The 20835-nt window shown below is 39.5% G+C and overlaps 1 protein-coding gene across 1 annotated transcript in view; it reads right to left on the reverse strand.

Moving 5' to 3' along the window:
* The window catches only part of LOC126092793 (putative neural-cadherin 2), a 96742-nt gene that overhangs the window by 37358 nt on the left and 38549 nt on the right, over nt 1-20835 (reverse strand). The window contains exon 4 of the mRNA XM_049908522.1: nt 6711-6900. Within this exon, the coding sequence (XP_049764479.1) occupies nt 6711-6900 (190 nt within the window). The remainder of the gene's footprint in view (nt 1-6710; nt 6901-20835) is intronic.

Consider the following 20835-nt stretch of genomic DNA (forward strand, 5'->3'; position numbering starts at 1 on the left):
TGGGGTATCGGCGAGGACCATTCGCAACCGTCTCCATGAAGCTGGGCTACGGTCCCGCACACCGTTAGGCCATCTTCCGCTCACGCCCCAACATCGTGCAGCCCGCCTCCAGTGGTGTCGCGACAGGCGTGAATGGAGGGACGAATGGAGACGTGTCGTCTTCAGCGATGAGAGTCGCTATAGCCTTGGTGCCAATGATGGTCGTATGCGTGTTTGGCGCCGTGCAGGTGAGCGCCACAATCAGGACTGCATACGACCGAGGCACACAGGGCCAACACCCGGCATCATGGTGTGGGGAGCGATCTCCTACACTGGCCGTACACCACTGGTGATCGTCGAGGGGACACTGAATAGTGCACGGTACATCCAAACCGTCATCGAACCCATCGTTCTACCATTCCTAGACCAGCAAGGGAACTTGCTGTTCCAACAGGACAATGCACGTCCGCATGTATCCCGTGCCACCCAACGTGCTCTAGAAGGTGTAAGTCAACTACCCTGGCCAGCAAGATCTCCGGATCTGTCCCCCATTGAGCATGTTTAGGACTGGATGAAGCGTCGTCTCACGCGGTCTGCACGTCCAGCACGAACGCTGGTCCAACTGAGGCGCCAGGTGGAAATGGCATGGCAAGCCGTTCCACAGCATCTCTACGATCGTCTCCATGGGAGAATAGCAGCCTGCATTGCTGCGAAAGGTGGATATACACTGTACTAGTGCCGACATTGTGCATGCTCTGTTGCCTGTGTCTATGTGCTTGTGGTTCTGTCAGTGTGATCATGTGATGTATCTGACCCCAGGAATGTGTCAATAAAGTTTCCCCTTCCTGGGACAATGAATTTACGGTGTTCTTATTTCAATTCCAGGAGTGTATATATAAACTCAATGATAAGTTTAAAAACTTTTAGTATGTAGCAAGATGTAATGTATATATATATAAATCAGTTTTCATTACATTACATTTAAAACAACTAATTAATAAACACCAAATCATTATATGATGCTTGTATATATGAATTATATTGTTAATGGAAAATCCAGGATGGAATGTAACAATATTAGGGAAGGTGAAGTTGCTACTCACCATATAGCAGAGATGCTGAGTCGTGATAGGCACAACAAAAAGGTGAGGACACCCTATCCTCATTCCTCAAGTACCTCAACAACTTCTCCCCCATTTGCTTCACCTGGTCCTACTCAACCCAACAAGCCACGTTCCTAGATGTTGACCTCCACCTCAGAGATGGCTACATCAGTACATATGTCCATATCAAACCTACTAACCACCAGCAATACCTCTACTTCGACAGCTGCCACCCATTCCATACCAAGAAGTCCCTTCCATACAGCCTAGCCACCCATGGTTGTCGCATCTGCAGTGATGAGCAGCCCCTCTCAAAATATACCAGGGTCTCACTGAAGCCTTCACTGACCGTGATTATCCTCCCAGCCTTGTACAAAAACAAATCTCCCGTGCTTACCACTTCAAACTCCCACCAACTCCCAAAGTCCCACATTTTGGCCACAGAGGAGCATTCCCCTCGTAACTCAGTACCATTCAGGACTGGAGCAACTGAATTACATTCTCCGCCAGGGTTTCAATTACCTCTCGTCGCACCCTGAAATGAGAAATGTCCTGCCCACTATCCTTCCCAACGCTCCTACAGTGGCATTCTGCCATCCACTGAGCCTTCACAATGTACTCATCCATCCTTACACATCCCCTGCTCTCAATCCCTTACCTCATGGCTCATACCTCTGTAATAGACCTAGATGCAAGACCTGTCTCATACATCCTCCTACCACCAAGTACTCCAGTCCGGTCACTAACATCACCTATCCCATCAAAGGCGGGGCTACCTCTGAAACCATTCACGTGATTTACAAGCTAAGCCGCAACCACTGCGCTGCATTCTATGTAGGCATGACAACCAACAAGCTGTCTGTCCGCATGGATGCACAGCATGTGCCATATGAATGCTTCCCACCAACACCAGCTTTTCTGAATTGTGCAGGTGGGAACTTTCCCTGCAATACATCCTACATTCCTGTAACCCTCCTTGTCTCACTCAACCTTTGTTAATCACTGTTCACACCCATCCAGCCCCATCCCTGTTCCCATTCCAGCACTACAAAGCCGTCATTTCACCGCCACACCCAGTCTTTTAATTTCTCTCCTTTACGCTACTTCCTCCCCCCCCCCCTTTCTCTCCTGCCCTCCGTCTAAACTGCATCACTTCGCTGTCCGCCACCCCCACCATACTATCTATCCCTCCCCCTCCCCACCCCAGCCTCCTCCTTCATGCACTGGTGCTGCTGCTTGCAGTGTGGTTTCAGTAATCTGAGACGTGTGTGCAAGTTCTGGTGTGTGTGTGTGTGTGTGTGTGTGTGTGTGTGTGTGTGTGTGTGTCTATTGCTGACAAAGGCCTTAATGGCCGAAAGCTATAATTGTGTGAATCTTTCTGTTGCGCCTATCACGACTCAGCATCTCCACTATATGGTTCATAGCAACTTCCCTTCTCTAATATAATTATATTGTTAAAGTGGAAATGTTTGTACATAATGTAGTTGATGAACATAGTAACATATGAATCTTAGGTTGTTAAATACTTTTCTGACTACCAAATTCCACAATAACACATAAATTCATATCATGGTTATCATCACATTGATTTGTAGAATTTTCCTATTCTTACTTGTTCCAAATCATTCTTTATTTACTGTACACTTTTGCTACTTCTTCATGTTAGTGTCAGAACACAACTCTTCTCTATACACTGTACAGTGTGAGATGTTTGGATTTGCCCAAGGAACAAATCATTTATAAAAAGGTACAATGTATTTGAGTCTCTGCCATATCAAATGAAATATTTAGCTCTGTTAATATCCAGTGGCTTCCCTGTGTGGCACTGAATTATTTGGATAAAATCATTTGATATTTTCTTGACACTTTTATGTAATATTCTGAACAATTCAGGTGTAAGATATGACACCAATGTTGTAAATTTGGTGTTTGGCTCTGGAATCATCATTCCACAGGTAAGTTACTACTAGTTATATCTTTCAGTTTATCTGAAAATATTATGAAAAGGATAGACTGCTCTCACCATATAGCAGAGATGTCAAGTCCCATACAGACCCAATAAAAAGACTGCCAAACAACTAAGCTTTTGGCCAAAAAGGCCTTCACTGGAATTAGACAACACACATCACATAAATGCAACTCACACACACCTGACCACAGTGTCTGGCTGCCAAGGCCAGACTGCGAGCAGCAGTGCATGGTAAAAGAAGCAGTCTGGGTAGTGGGGGTAAGGAGGATGCTGGGGTGGGGAGGGGGAGGGATAGCAGGGTAGGGATGGGGAACAGTAAAGTGCTGCTTGTGGGAGCATATAAGCAACGAGGTGGAGAGAGGTTAGGGCAGCTAGGTGCAGTCAGAAGGTTAGACAGTGGGCAGAGGGGGGAGGGGGTGGGATGGAGGAGGGTCAGTGAAAAAGGAAAAAGGAAGGAAGTAAAAAGACTGTGGGTGAATTGGTGGAATAGACGGCTGTTTAGTGCTGGAGTGGCAAGTGACCAACGACAATTGAGGTCAGGAGAGTTATAGAAACGTAGAATATACTGTAGGGAAGGATCCCACCTTCACAATTCAGAAAAGCTGGTGTTGGTAGAAAGGATCCAGATGGCACAGGCTGTGAAGCAGTCATTAAAATGAAGAACGTTGTGTTGAGAAGCGTGCTCAGCAACTGGGTGGTTAAGCTGTTTCTTGGCCACAGTTGGTCAGTGGCCATTCATACAGAAAGACAGCTTTTTGGTTGTCATGCTCAAATAGATTGCAGCACAGTGGTTGCAGCTTAGCTTGTAGATCACATGACTGATTCCACAGGTAGCCCAACCTGTGATTGGATAGGTATTGCTTGCGTCTGGATTGCAGTAGGTGGTTGTGAGAGGATGTATGGGACAGGTCTTGCATCTAGGTCTATTGTAGGGTTATGAGCCATGAGGCACGGGCTTGGGAGCAGGGGCTGGGCAAGGGATGGATGAGGGTATTGTGTAGGTCCGGTGCGTGGCAGAATGCCACTGTGGGAGGGGTGGTAAGGATATTGGTTAGGAGACTCCTCATTTCAGTGCATGACGAGAGGTAGCCAAAACTCTGGCAGAGAATGTGATTCAGTTGCTCTAGTCCTGGGTGGTACTGAGTCACAAGGGAAGTGCTCCTCTGTAGCTGGATGGTTGGACATCAGAGGTGTGTGGTGACGAGAGATAAGGCATGGGAGGTCTGTTTCTGTAAAGGTTGGAAGTGTAATTACTGTCTGTGATGGCTTCAGTGAGACCCTCGGTGCATTCTGAGAGGGACTGCTTGTCACTACAGATGCAATGGCCACAGGTGGTTAGGCTGTTTGGAAGGGAATTCTTGATATGGAACGGATGGCAGCTGTCAAACTGGAGGTATTGTGTTGGTCAGTACATTTGATATGGATGAATGTACTGATGTAGACCTCTTTGAGGTGGAGGCCAACACCGAGGAAGGTGGCTTGTTGGGTTGAGGAGGTCCAGGTGAAGTGAATGGGGGGAGAAGGTGTTGAGGTTCTGTAGGAATGTGGATAGGGCGTCCTCACCCTAATCCAGATTATCTAGATGTCAATGAATCTGAACCAGGTGAGGGGTTTGGGATTCTGGGTGGTTAGAAAGAATTTTTCTAGATGGCCCATGACTAGGTTGGTATAGGATGATACCATGTGGGTGCACATTGCATATCCCGGATTTGTGTGTATGTTGCCTAATTCCGATGAAGGCCTTTTTGGCTGAAAGCTTACTTGTTTGACAGTCTTTTTGTTGTGCCCATCTGGGACTCAACACTTCTGTTATATGGTGAGTACCAATATATTCTTTTCATAATATTGTCATTATTCCATCCTGGATTTTCCATTCATTATATCTACCTCAATCACCAAGTAGGAAAGTTAAATACAGAATAAAGTTGATAAACCTTATAGAAATGGTGAAAAAGTAACTTGTGATGTGCTGAGGTGAGAGCCACGGAAACGGAAAGACCTCAGCTCATCACGACGAGACTGCCATGCCAGAAGAACAAAGTGAGTGATTGTTAACAAAACATTTTCATCAAACATCAGTCCAGCTTCCAAAGTCACATTGCCTCTTACTAAGTTTTCTCTTCTTCCACAGGATAACCACAGCATTTATGAAAAGACTATGTAACATCAGGATGATCTTATTGTGTAATTGTTTTTGTAATGCCATTTAGCCTGAAGATGGGGTATTCCCTCGAAACAAGTCACAAAATAAATAAATAATACAATATTTAACAAATTTTGTGACTGGTAGTGGTGTTTTAAAAAAACCTTCACATAGTCCTCATTCTGCCAGGTTGCGGGAGAGCTTTTGTGAAGTTTGTAAGGAAGGAGATGAGGTACTGGCAGAAGTAAAGCTGTGAGGATGGGTCATGAGTCATGCTTGGGTAGCTCAGTCGGTAGAGCAGTTGACCGTGAAAGACATAGGTCCCGAGATCTAGTCTCGGTCTGGCACACAGTTTTAATCTGCCAGGAAGGTTCATATCAGTGCACACTCCACTGCAGAGTGAAAATTTCATTCTGGTTTCCAAATACTTGGCCAGCACAATCACCTGATCTCAAGCCCTGTGATTTCTTGTTGTGGGACTACCTGAAGGACAGGGTTTACCAAGAGAACATTCACACATGTGCTGATCTGAAGTGCAGCATATCAAGAGAGGTAACTAGCATACCTACAGACATGCTTTGTTCACTGTGCAGAATGCTTTCCTGCACTTTCAGACTCTTATGGACACTGATGGCCGCCATATTGAGGTCCATTTGGGGCAGTAATGGTACAGGTTCGTAATGGTCTGATGTACCAAAGCAGCACATTAAAAGTGATTTTGTTGAATTGATTCTGCATTATTTCTCTTCCCCATGTCCTTTACATTAATGGTAGCAACTTTGGTACTCATGCGGTAATTAGTTTCCTTGTTATAACCAGTTAAATATGGAAAGTTTAACTATAACCACATAGTATTACTAGTCTGAGTAACTACAGTGACACATGGGCCTCCAATGCAATAACCATTCAAAAAACTGGGCAAGCAATAAAGAAGTGAATGACAGGAATTACTCGGAGATACAGGAAAACAAATAAATTGATTAGGAAACAAACTCGAGTGGAAAAATGTAACATGACTGTAGTGAAAATGAAATGGGGGTTGGAAGCACATGCATCCAAGTGAATGGATGTCAGACCAAGGTAGTTCTTTTCTGAATTCAAAGAGACAGAACATGAGACTTATGACTTAAAGGGAATTCAATAGACAACATTATAAAATATGGCATTGTTTGTATTTTATATTACTATATTAAGTGAGTAAAATTATATCTACTTTCTCATTTTGAAAGTATCTACTCTCTCTCTCTCTCTCTCTCACTCACTCCCTTTCACACCCAGACCCACACACACCCACACACACACCCACACACACACACACACACACACACACACACACACATACATACACACACAGCTTTGGGACTACCACAGACAGCAACTCTTTTACGGCTCTTTTATGAATGTAATATTTTAAAAAAATTAAAAAATTAAAAAAAAACACTCAATACCAAAAAGATAATGAGCATGTGGTGTAGTTCACATGACAATAAAATAATTTTAAAAGAAAATCACTTACATGCAATTAGTTTGCTTCAATTTATCGCTACACTTCACTGGTTCTGTACAAATTATGAAGTTGCAACCAGAGGAAAATCCACAACCATGCTCAAGATTAAGAGCCATTGTTACTTGTCCCCACTGTGTCACATTGGATGCTGGAGGCAATGGAAGGGCTCTGCCATCTAATCTCACATCATCTACACAACCTGCCAACAAGAAATAGTTTCAGTAGTTGGTGCTTCAGAGCTTGCAGATACTTGTCAAACCTCATATTTCATCACCCTCAGCTGATTTGAAAATCGTTGTTATGACTCCCAGTTTGAATTGTTACTAATTATCATCAGCCACAAGAATTTTTTCATTTATATTATCTGTGTGGATATCTACATAGCAGTTTTTCTTACTCTATATAATGCCAAAAGGATAAACTACACAAGAGAACTGAATACATAAAATTTAAACATTATTCAGAATATCCAATACGGCAATAATATAACAATTCATCACAGTGAACTTCTGGTGATTTGTAAGCTGTTGAAATAACATTACTATCAGATGGTGAACAGTGATGATGTTCCACCATTACTTATGACTTTATTTTGTATGAATAGAAAACACTATCTACAATATGATGAGAACATGTGTGTTGTACAGACAATGACGACTTCAAGATACTTCTCACGTATGATATTTTTTAACTCTTATACTCAAAATGTTATGACCATTACTTTCTTTATAAGACGAATAACGATAAGATACAACATTGTTTCCAATGATTTGTTTATCCATAGTTGTGCAGTTTTTTATTTAATTTAATTTATTGGTCCATTTGATTCATTACATACTTAAACAGTACATTGAATATAGGACAAGTCAAAATTGCGAAAGGAGCAGAAACACACACACACACACACACAAACACGCCACACACACACACACACACAGAGAGAGAGAGAGAGAGAGAGAGAGAGCATGACAAAATTAATTAAAGATAACAATCATAAATTACAAGTGACAAATATAGCAATTTGAATTTAACCATTATTACATAATCATTGTTTACAAGGCTATTTCTTGTAATTTAAAAATTCTTTTACAGAGTAAAAACATTTTTCCACTAGAAATGATTTAAGATTATGTTTTAAAAAAATTTTATGTTGCTGTGATTTTAAATCACTGAGTAGGCTGTTATATAGCTGAACTGTTATCTGTGATACACTTTTTTGGTACAGTGCTGTTCTACACTGTGACATGTGGATATTATGTGTGTTTCTTGTGTTGTGACTGTGTATATGCTTATTTTGTTGAAGATGTCCAGTTTGGTTTAAAAGATACCATTTGCGAACAGGATACACTCATACATGTAAAGGCTCGGTAGGCTCATTATTTTCATCTGGATGAAATGTGGTCTGCATGTTTCCAGTTTTCTTAGGTTGCAGATAGCCCTGATTGCTCTTTTCTGCATCCTTAAGATCTTTATGCTGGTGTCTGAATTTCCCCAGAAGTTTAGCCCATATCAAAGTAGTCCATGGAAGTATGCATAATACGCCTGAATAATTGTTGACTTGCTTGCACTTTTATTTAACACACGCAGAGCATAACAAGCTTTTGAAAGTTTTTTCTCAAGTTCTTTTATATGACAGTCCCATTTTAAATTATCTTGTACCCATAGGCCTAGAACCTTAATGTCAGTAACTGAGTTCAGTAACGTATTTTCAAGGTATGGTACTGTAACAAAGTTTTGCACATATGAAGAGTGGAAATTCACAAAGACAGTTTTTTCTTTATTTATTATCATTTTTTTTTAAACCAGCTAGTAATTTGGGACATTACAGTATCTATTGCTACTTCCAATGAGATTTTGTCAGCAGCTGCTAAAATATGCTGGTGTCATCAGCAAATAAGTTTAGTTTTCCCAATTTAATAAAGTCAGTTATATCATCAATATAAAGGAGGAACAGTAGAGGCCCTACGACAGAACCTTGTGGCACTCTGTACTTCATTATTGATTTACTGGAGACATGTGTTGTTGTGATATTTCCTTGTACTGAAATGTCATCATGCCTCGAAACCACCACTTGCTGCCTGTTTTCTAGATAAGATCTTATCTACTGATTTGGGATTCCTCGGACACCTTTTGATCTAATTTGTGAATGAGGAAGTCATGGTCAATTATGTCAAAAGCTTTTGAAACATCCAGAAAGATACCAGTAGCATCTTTTCTGTCATCCAGTGCTTTAAGCACAGCTTCTATGTAATCATACACTGCTATTGTTGTAGACTTTGATTTAATGAATCCCTGTTGATTTGCTGAGAGTAATGAATCTTTTGTAATGTAGCTTAGTAGTCTATTGCAGAAAATTTTCTCCAATATTTTGGAGAAAACACTGAGTTGGGATACTGGACGATAATTATTTACATTTTCAGAGTCCCCCTTTTTGAACAGTGGAGTTACTTTAGCTGTTTTTAGGCTATTGGGAAAGGTTCTAGTTGATAAGGAGTTGCTTAATATATATATTAGAGGTTTTAATACATTATCAGATGACTTTTTAAAGACATAGTCTAGCACACCATCCAGTCCACATGAATATTTGTTTTTGAGTGACCTTATTATTTGTTTCACCTCTGTTTCTGTGACTGTTTGAAGGAACATAGACTTAACACTAGCATTTAAATAATTTGGTAGGCATGTAGGTCCATCGTCATACTGATTTTTGATTAACTGCTTTGCTATATTAGTAAAGTACATGTTAAACTTTTCAGCTACCTCTTTTGGATCTGAGTGTCTGTTAGTTTCAATCCGAAGAGAGATATTTTCTGAAGTTGACTGTTCTGTACCAGTTTCTGCTCTAATAACCTTCCATACAGCTTTCATTTTATTGTTTGCATTTGAGATGTATTCATCATTTTTCCGTTTTTTGGCTTCTTTTATTACCTTGCTGAATATTTGGTTGTATTTTTTCACGTAATTTCTAAATTATGGAGTAGTATTTCTGTGCTTAATAAGACAGTGAAGAATTTTTTTCTTTCTACTGGAAGTTATAATGCCTTTCGTATCCAACATTTATTTTTTACTATCTTAATCCTCCTTTTTTTCATTGGAAATGCTATATGAAAGTAGTGAAGGTATACATTGTGGAAACTGTCGAACATGCTATTTACTTCGGTTTTACTGAAGACATCACCCCATGTTTCCCTTGACAGCATAAAACTAAACACTCTAATGTTGTCATCACTGAAGTTTCTTTGTTCTATCATCTGGTTACAAAGGTATCTGGAATAATGCATTATCTAGATTTATTGCACACTGCAGAATGAAGCCACAAACATATTTACTAAAGAGTATTTAAACCTGGGGTTTACCGTGGCCAATTCAAAATCACTGAGGTATGAACAGTGCATGGAGTGGGAATAACATGTAACTTTGAGAACTCAAGACCAATTTCACTGACCACAGCATTTGAAAAGTTACTTGAAAGAGTAACTTTTGATCAAATGGAATTTTTCTTATGAAGATACACGCTGCATCTGAACAGTCTTGTGAATGGTTGTATGTGTCAAAAACCATGATGGTTAAGATGAGGCACCCACATGTATGCATTGAGAGACATATCAACGAGTAAGCCCTATCATGTAAATCACCAAAGGGGAACAGTGTTGGATGCTACAACCAAGAGTATGAGAACTCCTCTTACAAAATGGAACAATGCCTTCACTTGATGTTTTGATTCAGATCAGAATAACAGCAATGGAGACTAATGGTATGTTAGCACAAGTATGCAGTGTTGAAGCAATGAGTGAAAAGTGTGTGTCTGAGTAGTTTAAATGCTTTATAGTTGGGAGAAGACCATAGACTAGCACAATTCCAGACAGCATAGAATAAAGGTGATAGATAGTTGTGGATGATGAGCAACTGGCTTTGAGATGGATAGCAGAAGAGCTGAAGGTACGCAAAGACAATGTAAGCATTATTGTTCATGAACATCTGAAAAGAAAGCAGAGTTATGCCCGGACCGTACTGCACGCAATGACAGACAAGAAGAAGCAGACTCAGACGGAAACAAATGGAGATTTCATTGACATGTCTGACTGGAATCGATGGGTATGGAAATCATCATTACAGAAGACGAGACTTGGTGCTGGAGACCATGTGACAGTCAGTAGCAAAGTTTTCATCATTTTAGCAAAATCCCAGAAACAAAATCTGACTGACAAAATCCAAGAATGAGATGATGATGCTTGTGTTTTTTTTGTTTTTTTTTTTTTTTTTTTTTGACAGCAAGGACTTGGCCCATAAAGAATTTCTATTCAATGTTGAAACTGTCAGCTCATAAGTTAAAAAGGAATTTCTGAAATGGCTGCTGAACACATATACTGGGTTCAGTTAGAAATGTGCTGGAGTGGACAGTAGAATTTTCTCCACAGTACAGCCTGTCCACACTCTGCAACACACATGCTCAACTATCTTCTGTAACGCAAGATGACTGTTTTTTATTTTTATTTTACATGTCTAGTTCTGTAGGGAATTGAAGAGCAAATCTTCAAGGCCATGGAACATGTCAGTAAATGAAATTACAAAGTAAAAGCAATAACAGATAAAATAAAATGTTTATGAACACAAAAAAGACAAGCCATAAGTTTATGTAAATGTAATCAACAATATAACACAGGAATCAGCTTAATTTTTCAAGGAACTCCTCAACAGAATAGAAGAAGTGACCCATGAGGAAACTCTTCAGTTTTGATTTGAAAGTATATGGATTAGTGCTAAGATCTTTGCATTCTTGCGGTAATTTATTGAAAACGGATGCAGCAGTATACTGCACACCTCTCTACACAAGAGTCAAGGAAGTGTGATCCAGATGAAGATTGGATTTCCTGCCTGATATTAACTGAGTGAAAGCTGCTAATTCTTGGAAATAAGCTGATATTGTTAACAAGACATGACAGTGAAGAATATATATATTGAGACGCCCAGACTAATGAATGGGGGTCGACAAGAGGTTCACGACCTTACACCACTTATTGCCCGAACCATTCATTTCTGAGCCAATAATATCCTTTCAGAATGGGAAGAGTTACCACAAATTATAATACCTTATGTTATAAGTGAATGAAAATAAGCAAAGTAGACTACTTTTCTTGTTGAACTATCACTTACTTCAGATACAGTTCGAATAGTAAAAATGGCAGCATTACTTACTTCAGATACAGTTCGAATAGTAAAAATGGCAGCATTAAGTCTTTGACCAAGATCCTGAATGTGGGCTTACCATGACAGTTTGCTATCTATCTGAACATCTATAAATTTGAACGGTTCAGTTTCACTAATCATATGCCCCTTCTGTGAAATTAAAATGTTTGGTTTTGTTGAATTGTGTGTTAGAAACTGTAAAAACTGAGTCTTATTATGATTTAGCGTTAGTTATTTTCTATGAGCCTTGAAATGAACTTATGTCATGAACTCCACTATTTGAAACAGTGCCAATGTTGCACACAACATCCTTTATACCAAGCTAGTGTCATCAGCAAACACAACTATTTTAGAATCACCTGTAATACTAGAGACCATATCATTTATACAAATAACAAACAGGGGTGGCCCCAGCACTGATCTCTGGGGCACTCCCCATTTGACTGTGCCCCACTCAGACCCCTCATCATAACCGTTCTTAATAGTGTGAATAACAGCCTATTGCTGTTTGTTGTTGAAGTAAGAAATGGGCCAACTGTGAGCTACTCCCCAAATTCCATGATGGTCCTACTTCAGAAGATATATTTTGTGATCAACACAATTTAATGCCTTAGTTAAATCTAAAAAGATGACAGCATTTAAAACCATTTGTTTAATCCATTCATTGCCTCACGGAGAAAACAGAATATAACATTTTCAGTTGTTAAACCACTTCTAAAACCGACATGTAATTTGATACCAAATTATGCGAAATAAAATATCAATTATCCTTACATACACTGCCTTTTCAATAACTGTAGCAAACACTGATGGCATAGAAATAGGTCCAAAATGATCTACATTATCCCTTTTTATAAAGCGGCTTTACTACTGGGTACTTTAATCAGTCAGAAAACTGATCATTCTTAAAGGGAAAGTACAAATATGGCTAAGTACAGAGCTAATGTGCAGCACAGTACTTTAATATCCTGCTAGGCACTCCATCATATCCATGAGAGTCCTTGGTCTACAGTGATTTAATTATTGGCTCAACATCCCCCTTGTCAGTATCACAGAGAAGTATTCAGACATCAGTCTCAGAAAGGCATTTTCCAAGACACTAGAAACTAAATTTTGATTTAACTCACCAGCAATGCTCAGAAAATGATTGTTAAATGTGGTACATATATCTGATTTATCAGTAACACAAATATTTTTACTGCAAAGAGACTTTATATTGTTGATCTCGTGCTGCTGACCAGACACTTCCTCCACAACTGGCTATGTGGTGTTAATTTTATCCTGTGAATTAGCTATTCTATTTGCATAGTAATTCTGTCAGAAACAGCAAAGGACCTGGAAGAGCAGTTGAATGGAATGGAGAGTGTTTTGAAAGGAGGATATAAGATGAACATCAACCAAAGAAAAACAAGGATAATGGAATGTAGTCAAATTAAATCAGGTGATGCTGAGGGAATTAGATTAGGAAATGGCATACTTACAGCAGTAAATGAGTGTTGCTATTTGGGAAGCAAAATAACTCATAATGGTTGAAGTAGAGAGGATATAAAATGTAGCCTGGCAATGGCAAGGAACGCATTTCTGAAGAAGAGAAATTTTTTAACGTAGGGTATAGATTTAAGTGTCAGGAAGTCTTTTCTGAAAGTATTTGTATGGAGTGTAGCCATGTATGGAAGTGAGAATAGAAGTTTTTGAAATGTGGTGCCAGAGAAGAATGCTGAAGATTAGATGGGTAGATCCCGTAACTAATGAAGAGGTACTGAACGGAATTGGGGAAAAGAGGAATTTGTGGCACAACTTGCCTAGAAGAAGGTATCGGTTGATAGGACATGTTCTGAGGCATTAAGGGATCATCAATTTAGTATTGGAGGGCAGAGTGGAGGGTAAAAATAGTAGGGGGAGGCCAAGAGATGAATACACTAAGCAAATTCAGAAGGATGTAGGTTACAGTAGTTACTTGGAGATGAAGAAGCTTGCACAGGATAAAGTAGCATGGAGAGTTGCATCAAACCAGTTTCTGGACTGAAGACCACAACAACAACAACAAATATTTGCATACCACATACTCTGTGCCTTCCTAATAACGTTTTTAAGCACCTTACAACACTGTTTGCAATGGACTACTGTAGTTTAATTGTGACTACTTCTAACATTTTGATATAATTTCCACTTTGTTATACATGATATCCTTATCCCACTAGTCAGCCAACCAGGTTGCCTTTCCTGCTAATACCTTGTTTAGCACATTCTGATGGAAAGCAGCTTTCAAAGAGTGTGAGAAACGTGTTAAGGAAACCATTATATATGTCATCTACGTTCTATGTACTATAAACATCCTGCCAGCCTTGTTCCTTCATGAGGTTTAAAAAACTATCTATTGCCATTGGATTAGCTTTCCTACATAGTTTGTATTTAAATATAACATTTCTTTGAGTACAAAATCCTTTCAGTGTTAAAATTTGTGCATCATGGCCTGAAAGGCTGTTCACCCTTTCACTAACAGGATGCCCATCTAGCAACAAAGAAGAATAAAATTATTATCTATGGTTGTGCTACTATTGCTCTGCACCCTGGTTGGAATAAACACAGTCTGCATCAGATCATATGAATTTAGAAGATCTTCCAACATCCTTTTTCTTGCATAGTCACTACTACTTTAATATTGATGTCACCACATATAACTAATTTTTGGACTTCCTATGAAGTGAACCAAGAACCCTCCCTAGCTTGAGCTGAAATGCTCTAAGTCAGAGTTAGGGGACCTATAAATAAAAACAGTTAGAAGTTCAGTTTAACTAAATTCAACTGCACCCGTACAACATTCAAATACCTGTTCAGTACACTGCCATGATATACCTATGGAGTCAAATGGAATACTGTTATCTCCATACATGGCCACTCCCCCACTCCACAAAGAACTTCTTGAACAACATCCAGCTGATCTGTATCCTGGTAAAAGAAGCCTCTGACTTGCCAAGTTATTTAAGTGACACTCCAACAAACCAATAATGTCAGATTCAACGTCTGTAAGTAGTTCACTAACATTATTTCTAATATCTCTTATATTTTGATGAAATATGCTAATTCCTTCACTACTTGGATACCTGACCTCCTCTGAAGGCGATTCCTTTATTAGAGAGACTGCCTTGAAGCAGGGATAACTATCAGCTGACTTCAGTCTAAAAAAGATGCAGCTCTAATGCCAACTACTACAGGAATTTTCCCATGTGTGATCCCTCCACTGCCCACTACACTGTCACCTATAAGCTTTGCCAGCCTCCCTTTCCCATACTTATTGAGGTGCAGGCCATGCCTAGTGAAACCCGATCTACTGATAGACTCAGCTGGCACCACTGCAATGTGAACCATGCCACCCACCATCGGCGCCTTCTCCACTCCCATGTTAACATGCCTAACACCAGCATTAAGATGAGGCCGATCATGATTCTGAAACAGTTGGACAAAGTGCACATTAGTGCCACCAGTTTGAGTAGCTATCTTCACCAGGTCAACAACTACATCATACTCCTCGTCCCTATCAAGACTATTCCCAGCTCCAAGCTCCATCTGATCCCCTTTCATAAAATTGCTCAACACACTTCTTATTCTCCAGATTTGGCACCAGCAGACTTCTTTTTCTTTCTCCACCTTAAATTAGTCCTGAAAGGCTTACGCTTAGCAGATGTTGTGGATATCCAACAACATGTGATTATGTTGCTTTGAGTGATTACACAAGAAGTGTTTTTGACAGTTTCCAACAGCTTTACAACTGATGGCAGAAGTGTCTTGTAGCTAATAGTAATTACTTTTGAAGGGCAGTAAAGGTGTTTTGTCTGCAACTCTTGTTTCCTTCATTTTTGGACATGATTCCCTGAACTTTTCAGACATGTCTTGTATAATGTTCTTAGTAATTCACAACACAGTTTCCAAAAATAGTAATCCTCAATAATAGCAGAAGGAACTCTTTATAAGAACTGACAAATCAACTGAATAAATGAACCAATGTTATTGGTGCTTTTTTACGTGTGTTCAAGGTCTTTGATACTGCCAATCATTCAGTTCTCTTAAATGAACTAAAACCTTACTGAAACTTCCTGGCAGATTAAGCGCACACTCCACTGCAGAGTGAAAATCTCATTCTAAAACCTTACTGTATATAAGAAATGACACCAAGTTTTGTCAAACTCTGATCCCTATGACAGAATACAGTGTGCCAAACTACATTACGAAAATCAAGGATAGACTCTAACAATGACATCAGCAAATAGTAATATTCTCAATTCTGCTGTCTCACAGGGTTGCATTCTTGGTCAGCTGGTGTTTCTAGTAAATACTAATGATGTAAAAAAGACAAAAAACTTAGAAAGTTAGTTATTTACACTGGTGATACATTTTTTTACTTGCTGGGACTAAACTGAACAGTTAGAAATGCAAAACAACAGAAAGAACAATAAGTATTATTGTCAATAGACTTATATTAAATATGGATAAGGCATTATCCTCAAGTTTTTGTTAAATTATGATTCACCTAAATGTCGAATGCATGTTTTACTTGAAACAACTAATGACATAAATTTTAGATTACTCTGAGGGATGTGCATATTACATAATAAGCATATCAGCTAAATCTATAATTTTAGTTCATCCTGCTGACATTCTGCCTCAGATCCATACCATCAAACAATTTACACACAAAATAAAGTAGCAGGGGAACATCAGTTGTGCCATTGATTTTCACTGTTTGATGTTGAAGAACTTCAGAATTAAAATAATAATAAATTAATAGCAACAGGAAAAGAGGACTTTGATTTAAGCAAACAGAATACAAGAAATAAGAACATGATACAAAAGCAGCTAAAACAAGAAGAAAGACTTACATTTTCACTAAATTACATAGAGAGGCATTAGTCTGTAAAGTAATTTTTTAAATGGGGACTAATATGGAATTTAATATCTTGGTTCAGTAAAGTATACCATATCAGCACTTTTTGTAATCTAAAGTGCTGCATTTTTGGCAGTTTGATATTTCAATGCACTAATTGGTAGCTGGATAACTTACTTTTCTAATAATCAGCCTTGCAACAAATCTGATGCAGCCTGCCAAGAATTCCTCCCCCGTGTCAACCTCTTCAACTCAGAATAGACTTGTGCCCAACATCTTCATTTATTTGTTGGAGCTATTCCAATCTCTCTCTTCCCCAACAGTTTTTACCTTTTTACCTTGTACAGCTCCCTCCGATACCATAAAAGCTATTCCTTGATGTCTTAACACATGACCCATCATTGTGTCTCTTCTTTTTTTTCAATATTTTCCACACTTTCCTTTCCTCACTGATACTGTAGAGATTTCCATTTCTTACCTTACCAGTCCACATAACTTCAGCTCTTTACTTTTCCAGTATTCCCAAAGCCCAAAACTAGCTTCCATACAATACTGCGCTCTAAACGTACAATCTTAGAAATTCCTTCATCAAATTAAGAACAATTTTTGATATTACTAGACATTTCTGGCCAGGAATGCCCTCTTTGCCTGTGCTAGTCTGGTTTTATGTCCTCCTTGCTTTGTCTGTCGGGTGTTATTTTGCTTCAAAGATAGCGAATTCTTTCACTTCATGTACTTTGTGGTCCTCGATCCTTATTCTTATTTCTTCTATTCTCATTACTCTTGTCCTTTTTTTTTGTTTACTCTGAATCCATAGTGTTTGCTCATTACACTGTTCATTCCAGTCAATGATCCTATCATTGATAGCTTTCATCCTGAATTTTAATCTCATCCTTGAACTTTTCTTTCATTTTTGTCATTTATTCTTTGATTTGTACACCAATACGGACAAAAGACTACATCCTTGTCTTACACCCTTTTTAATCTGAGTACCTTATTCTTGCTGTTCCGTTGTTATTTTTCCCTCTTCATTCTTGTATGTGCAGTATATTACCCACCTTTCCTTATAACTTACACCTATTTTCCTCAGAATTTTGAAAATATGACACAATTTTACATTCTTCAATGCTTTTACTACGTCAGCCAGTGCTATGAACATGTCATGATTTTTCACAAGTCTTGCTTCCATTATCAAGGGTGTCAGAATTGCCTCTACGGTATCCTTCCTGAAGTCAAACTGATTGTCAGCTAACACAACCTCAATTTTCTTTTCCATTTGTTTGTATGTTATTCTTGTCAGCTACTTCAATACATGAGCTATTAAGCAGATTGTGCAAAAATTCTTGCAGTTATCTGCCCTTGTTTTCTTTGGGATTGTGTGGATGATACTTTTCTGAAAGTTATACTAATAGAGGTCTTGAATGTATCGTTTTCCTCTAGCCACAGATTTCTCCATTTGACTGTGGAATTGACATTTCTCAATGCTGGATCTGTCCTTCCAACAACAATTTCTTATTTGATTTCTTCAGATTTTTCCTGCAGCCATTTCACCTTAGCTTTCCTGAATTCCTATTTGTTTTGTTCCTAAGTGACATTCTGCTATATTCCTGTATTTTCCTAGACAATTTTGTGCTTTTTGTTTTTACTGATCACTCGAAGTACCATACCTCATCTGTTACCCAAGGTTTCTTCACAACTACCTTTGCTGTCTCTATATTTTTCTGCCTAATTTTTGTGATTGTCCTTTTTGAAGATGTCCATTTCTCTTCAACTGAACTGCTTGTTGTGGTATTTGCTCACAATATCTACAACGTTAGAGAGCTTCATATGCATCCCACCATTCATCAGTACTTCAGCATACCAATTGTTTCCGCGTTGATTCTTCCATATGATTCTCTTAAACTTCACATTGAAATCAAACAATGGAAAATACAGGATGAAATAATGACAATATTATGAAAAGGATAGACTGCTAGGAGATTTTCAGTTGCAGACTAAAACCAACTATACATTTGAGCTTTCAGACAAAAGGCCTTCTTCTAAAGCATAAAACACACATGCATTCACACAAACACAACTCACTCACACATGACCACTGTCCGGCCACTATGGCTGGACTGTAAGCAACTGCACATGATGGGAGAAGCAATCTGTGGATAACGGAGTGGGGTGGGGAGGGGAGGGATAGCAGGGCAGAGGTGGGGGACGGTAAAATGCTGCTTGTGGGAGCATGCAGGGATTTGGTTGGGACAATGTTGGGGTGCTAAGTGCACTTGGGAGGTTTGGTTTCATCTGTAGGGGAGTGGAAAAGGAGAGAAGTAGAGGAGAGGAAAAAAGACTAGTGGGTGCTTTGGTGGAATAGAAAGCTGTGTAGAGCTGGAGTGGAAGCAGGGAAGGTGACAGGTGGGTGAAATACAGTGGCGAAGGCTGAGTCCAGGATGCTTATGGGAACATAGGATATATTGTAGGGGTGTTCCCACCTGCGCATTTCAGTAAGGCTGGTGTCGGTAGGAAGGGTGCAGATGGTGCTTGCTGTGAATCAGTTACTGAAGTGAACCACGTTGCACTGGGTAGCATGTTCAGCAACTGCTGTTTCAGCTGCCTTTTGAGCACAGTTATAGGCAGGCACCATGTTGGTTGTCATGCCCAGTAACATGCAGCAAATTGTAGCAGCTAAATTTGTAGATCACATGACTGTTTACACAAGTAGCCCTGCTGTCTTGAATGGGATAACTGCAGCATACGACTGGTGACTGGACTGCAGTAGGTCATGGTGGGAGGATGTAAGGGACAGGTCTTGCATCTAAGTTTATTACAGAGATATGAGCCATGAGGCAAGGGGTTGGGAACAGGGCTGGAATAAGGATGGACATCAATAGTGTGTATTTTCAGTGGACAATGATATGAGTGTAGCAGAAACGGGAAGTATGGTGGATAGAATAATCTTCAGTCCAAGGCATGGAGAGAGGTAGTTGAAACCCTGGCACAGGATATGATACTGAGTCACGAGGGGAGTGCGCTTTTGTCGCCAGACAATAGGAGTGTGGGAGGTGGTAGGTGACGGGAGAGATAAGTCTTTCCAGGGGTGCCTGTCGGCGACTCAATGCCTCCTCTATATAGTGAGCAGCAATCTATACTTTTCATAATAGTGTTGTTATTCCACCTTGGACTGTAGTTATTCCTTCCTGGACTCCTGATTGTTTCATAGGGCTATAAATAGAGACACACCAAATGAAATGAGTTTGGCTGTAGAAGGGCAACGTGTGAAACCTTCAATGACACTGAAAGAGAATCTTAAAGAAAGATATCGTACAAAACCCAAAGAAATTCTTGTCAAATGTTAAGGCTGTCAATGGCACCAAAGATAATCTCTAGACACAAGTGAAACTGAGGATAGGAATGCAAAGGCAGACATGATTACCTCTGATTTCAAATTTGTTGTTCAAAGTAATATTCAGAAATACTGCCTCAGTTTAATTCTCACACCGCTGCTAGGATATGTGGTACATATACTAATGTCAGTAGTATTGAGAAACTGTTGAAATCACTAACACTGAACAAGGCTCCCTGTAATTTTATACACAGTATTTATAACTTAATTAGGGCTTTTATTAATCATAATACAACAAAACAATAAACCACAGTATAAATAGACCACGATCCTACAACTGTCAAATTCCAACACATGGTAGTAGAATTTTCTCTTTCTTGTTGTTGTTGTTGTGGTCTTCAGTCCTGAGACTGGTTTGATGCAGCTCTCCATGCTACTCTATCCTGTGCAAGCTTCTTCATCTCCCAGTACTTACTGTAACCTACATCCTCCTGAATCTGCTTAGTGTATTCATCTCTTGGTCTCCCTCTACGATTTTTACCCTCCACACTGCCCTCCAATGCTAAATTTGTGATCCCCTGATGCCTCAGAACATGTCCTACCAACCGGCCCCTTCTTCTTGTCACGTTGTGCCACAAACCCCTCTTTTCCCCAATTCTATTCAACACCTCCTCATTAGTAATGTGATCTACCCATGTAATATTCAGCACGCTTCTGTAGCACCACATTTCGAA

The sequence above is a fragment of the Schistocerca cancellata genome, chromosome 7 (genome assembly GCF_023864275.1).
Source record: "Schistocerca cancellata isolate TAMUIC-IGC-003103 chromosome 7, iqSchCanc2.1, whole genome shotgun sequence".
Classification (NCBI taxonomy): Eukaryota; Metazoa; Arthropoda; class Insecta; order Orthoptera; family Acrididae; genus Schistocerca; species Schistocerca cancellata.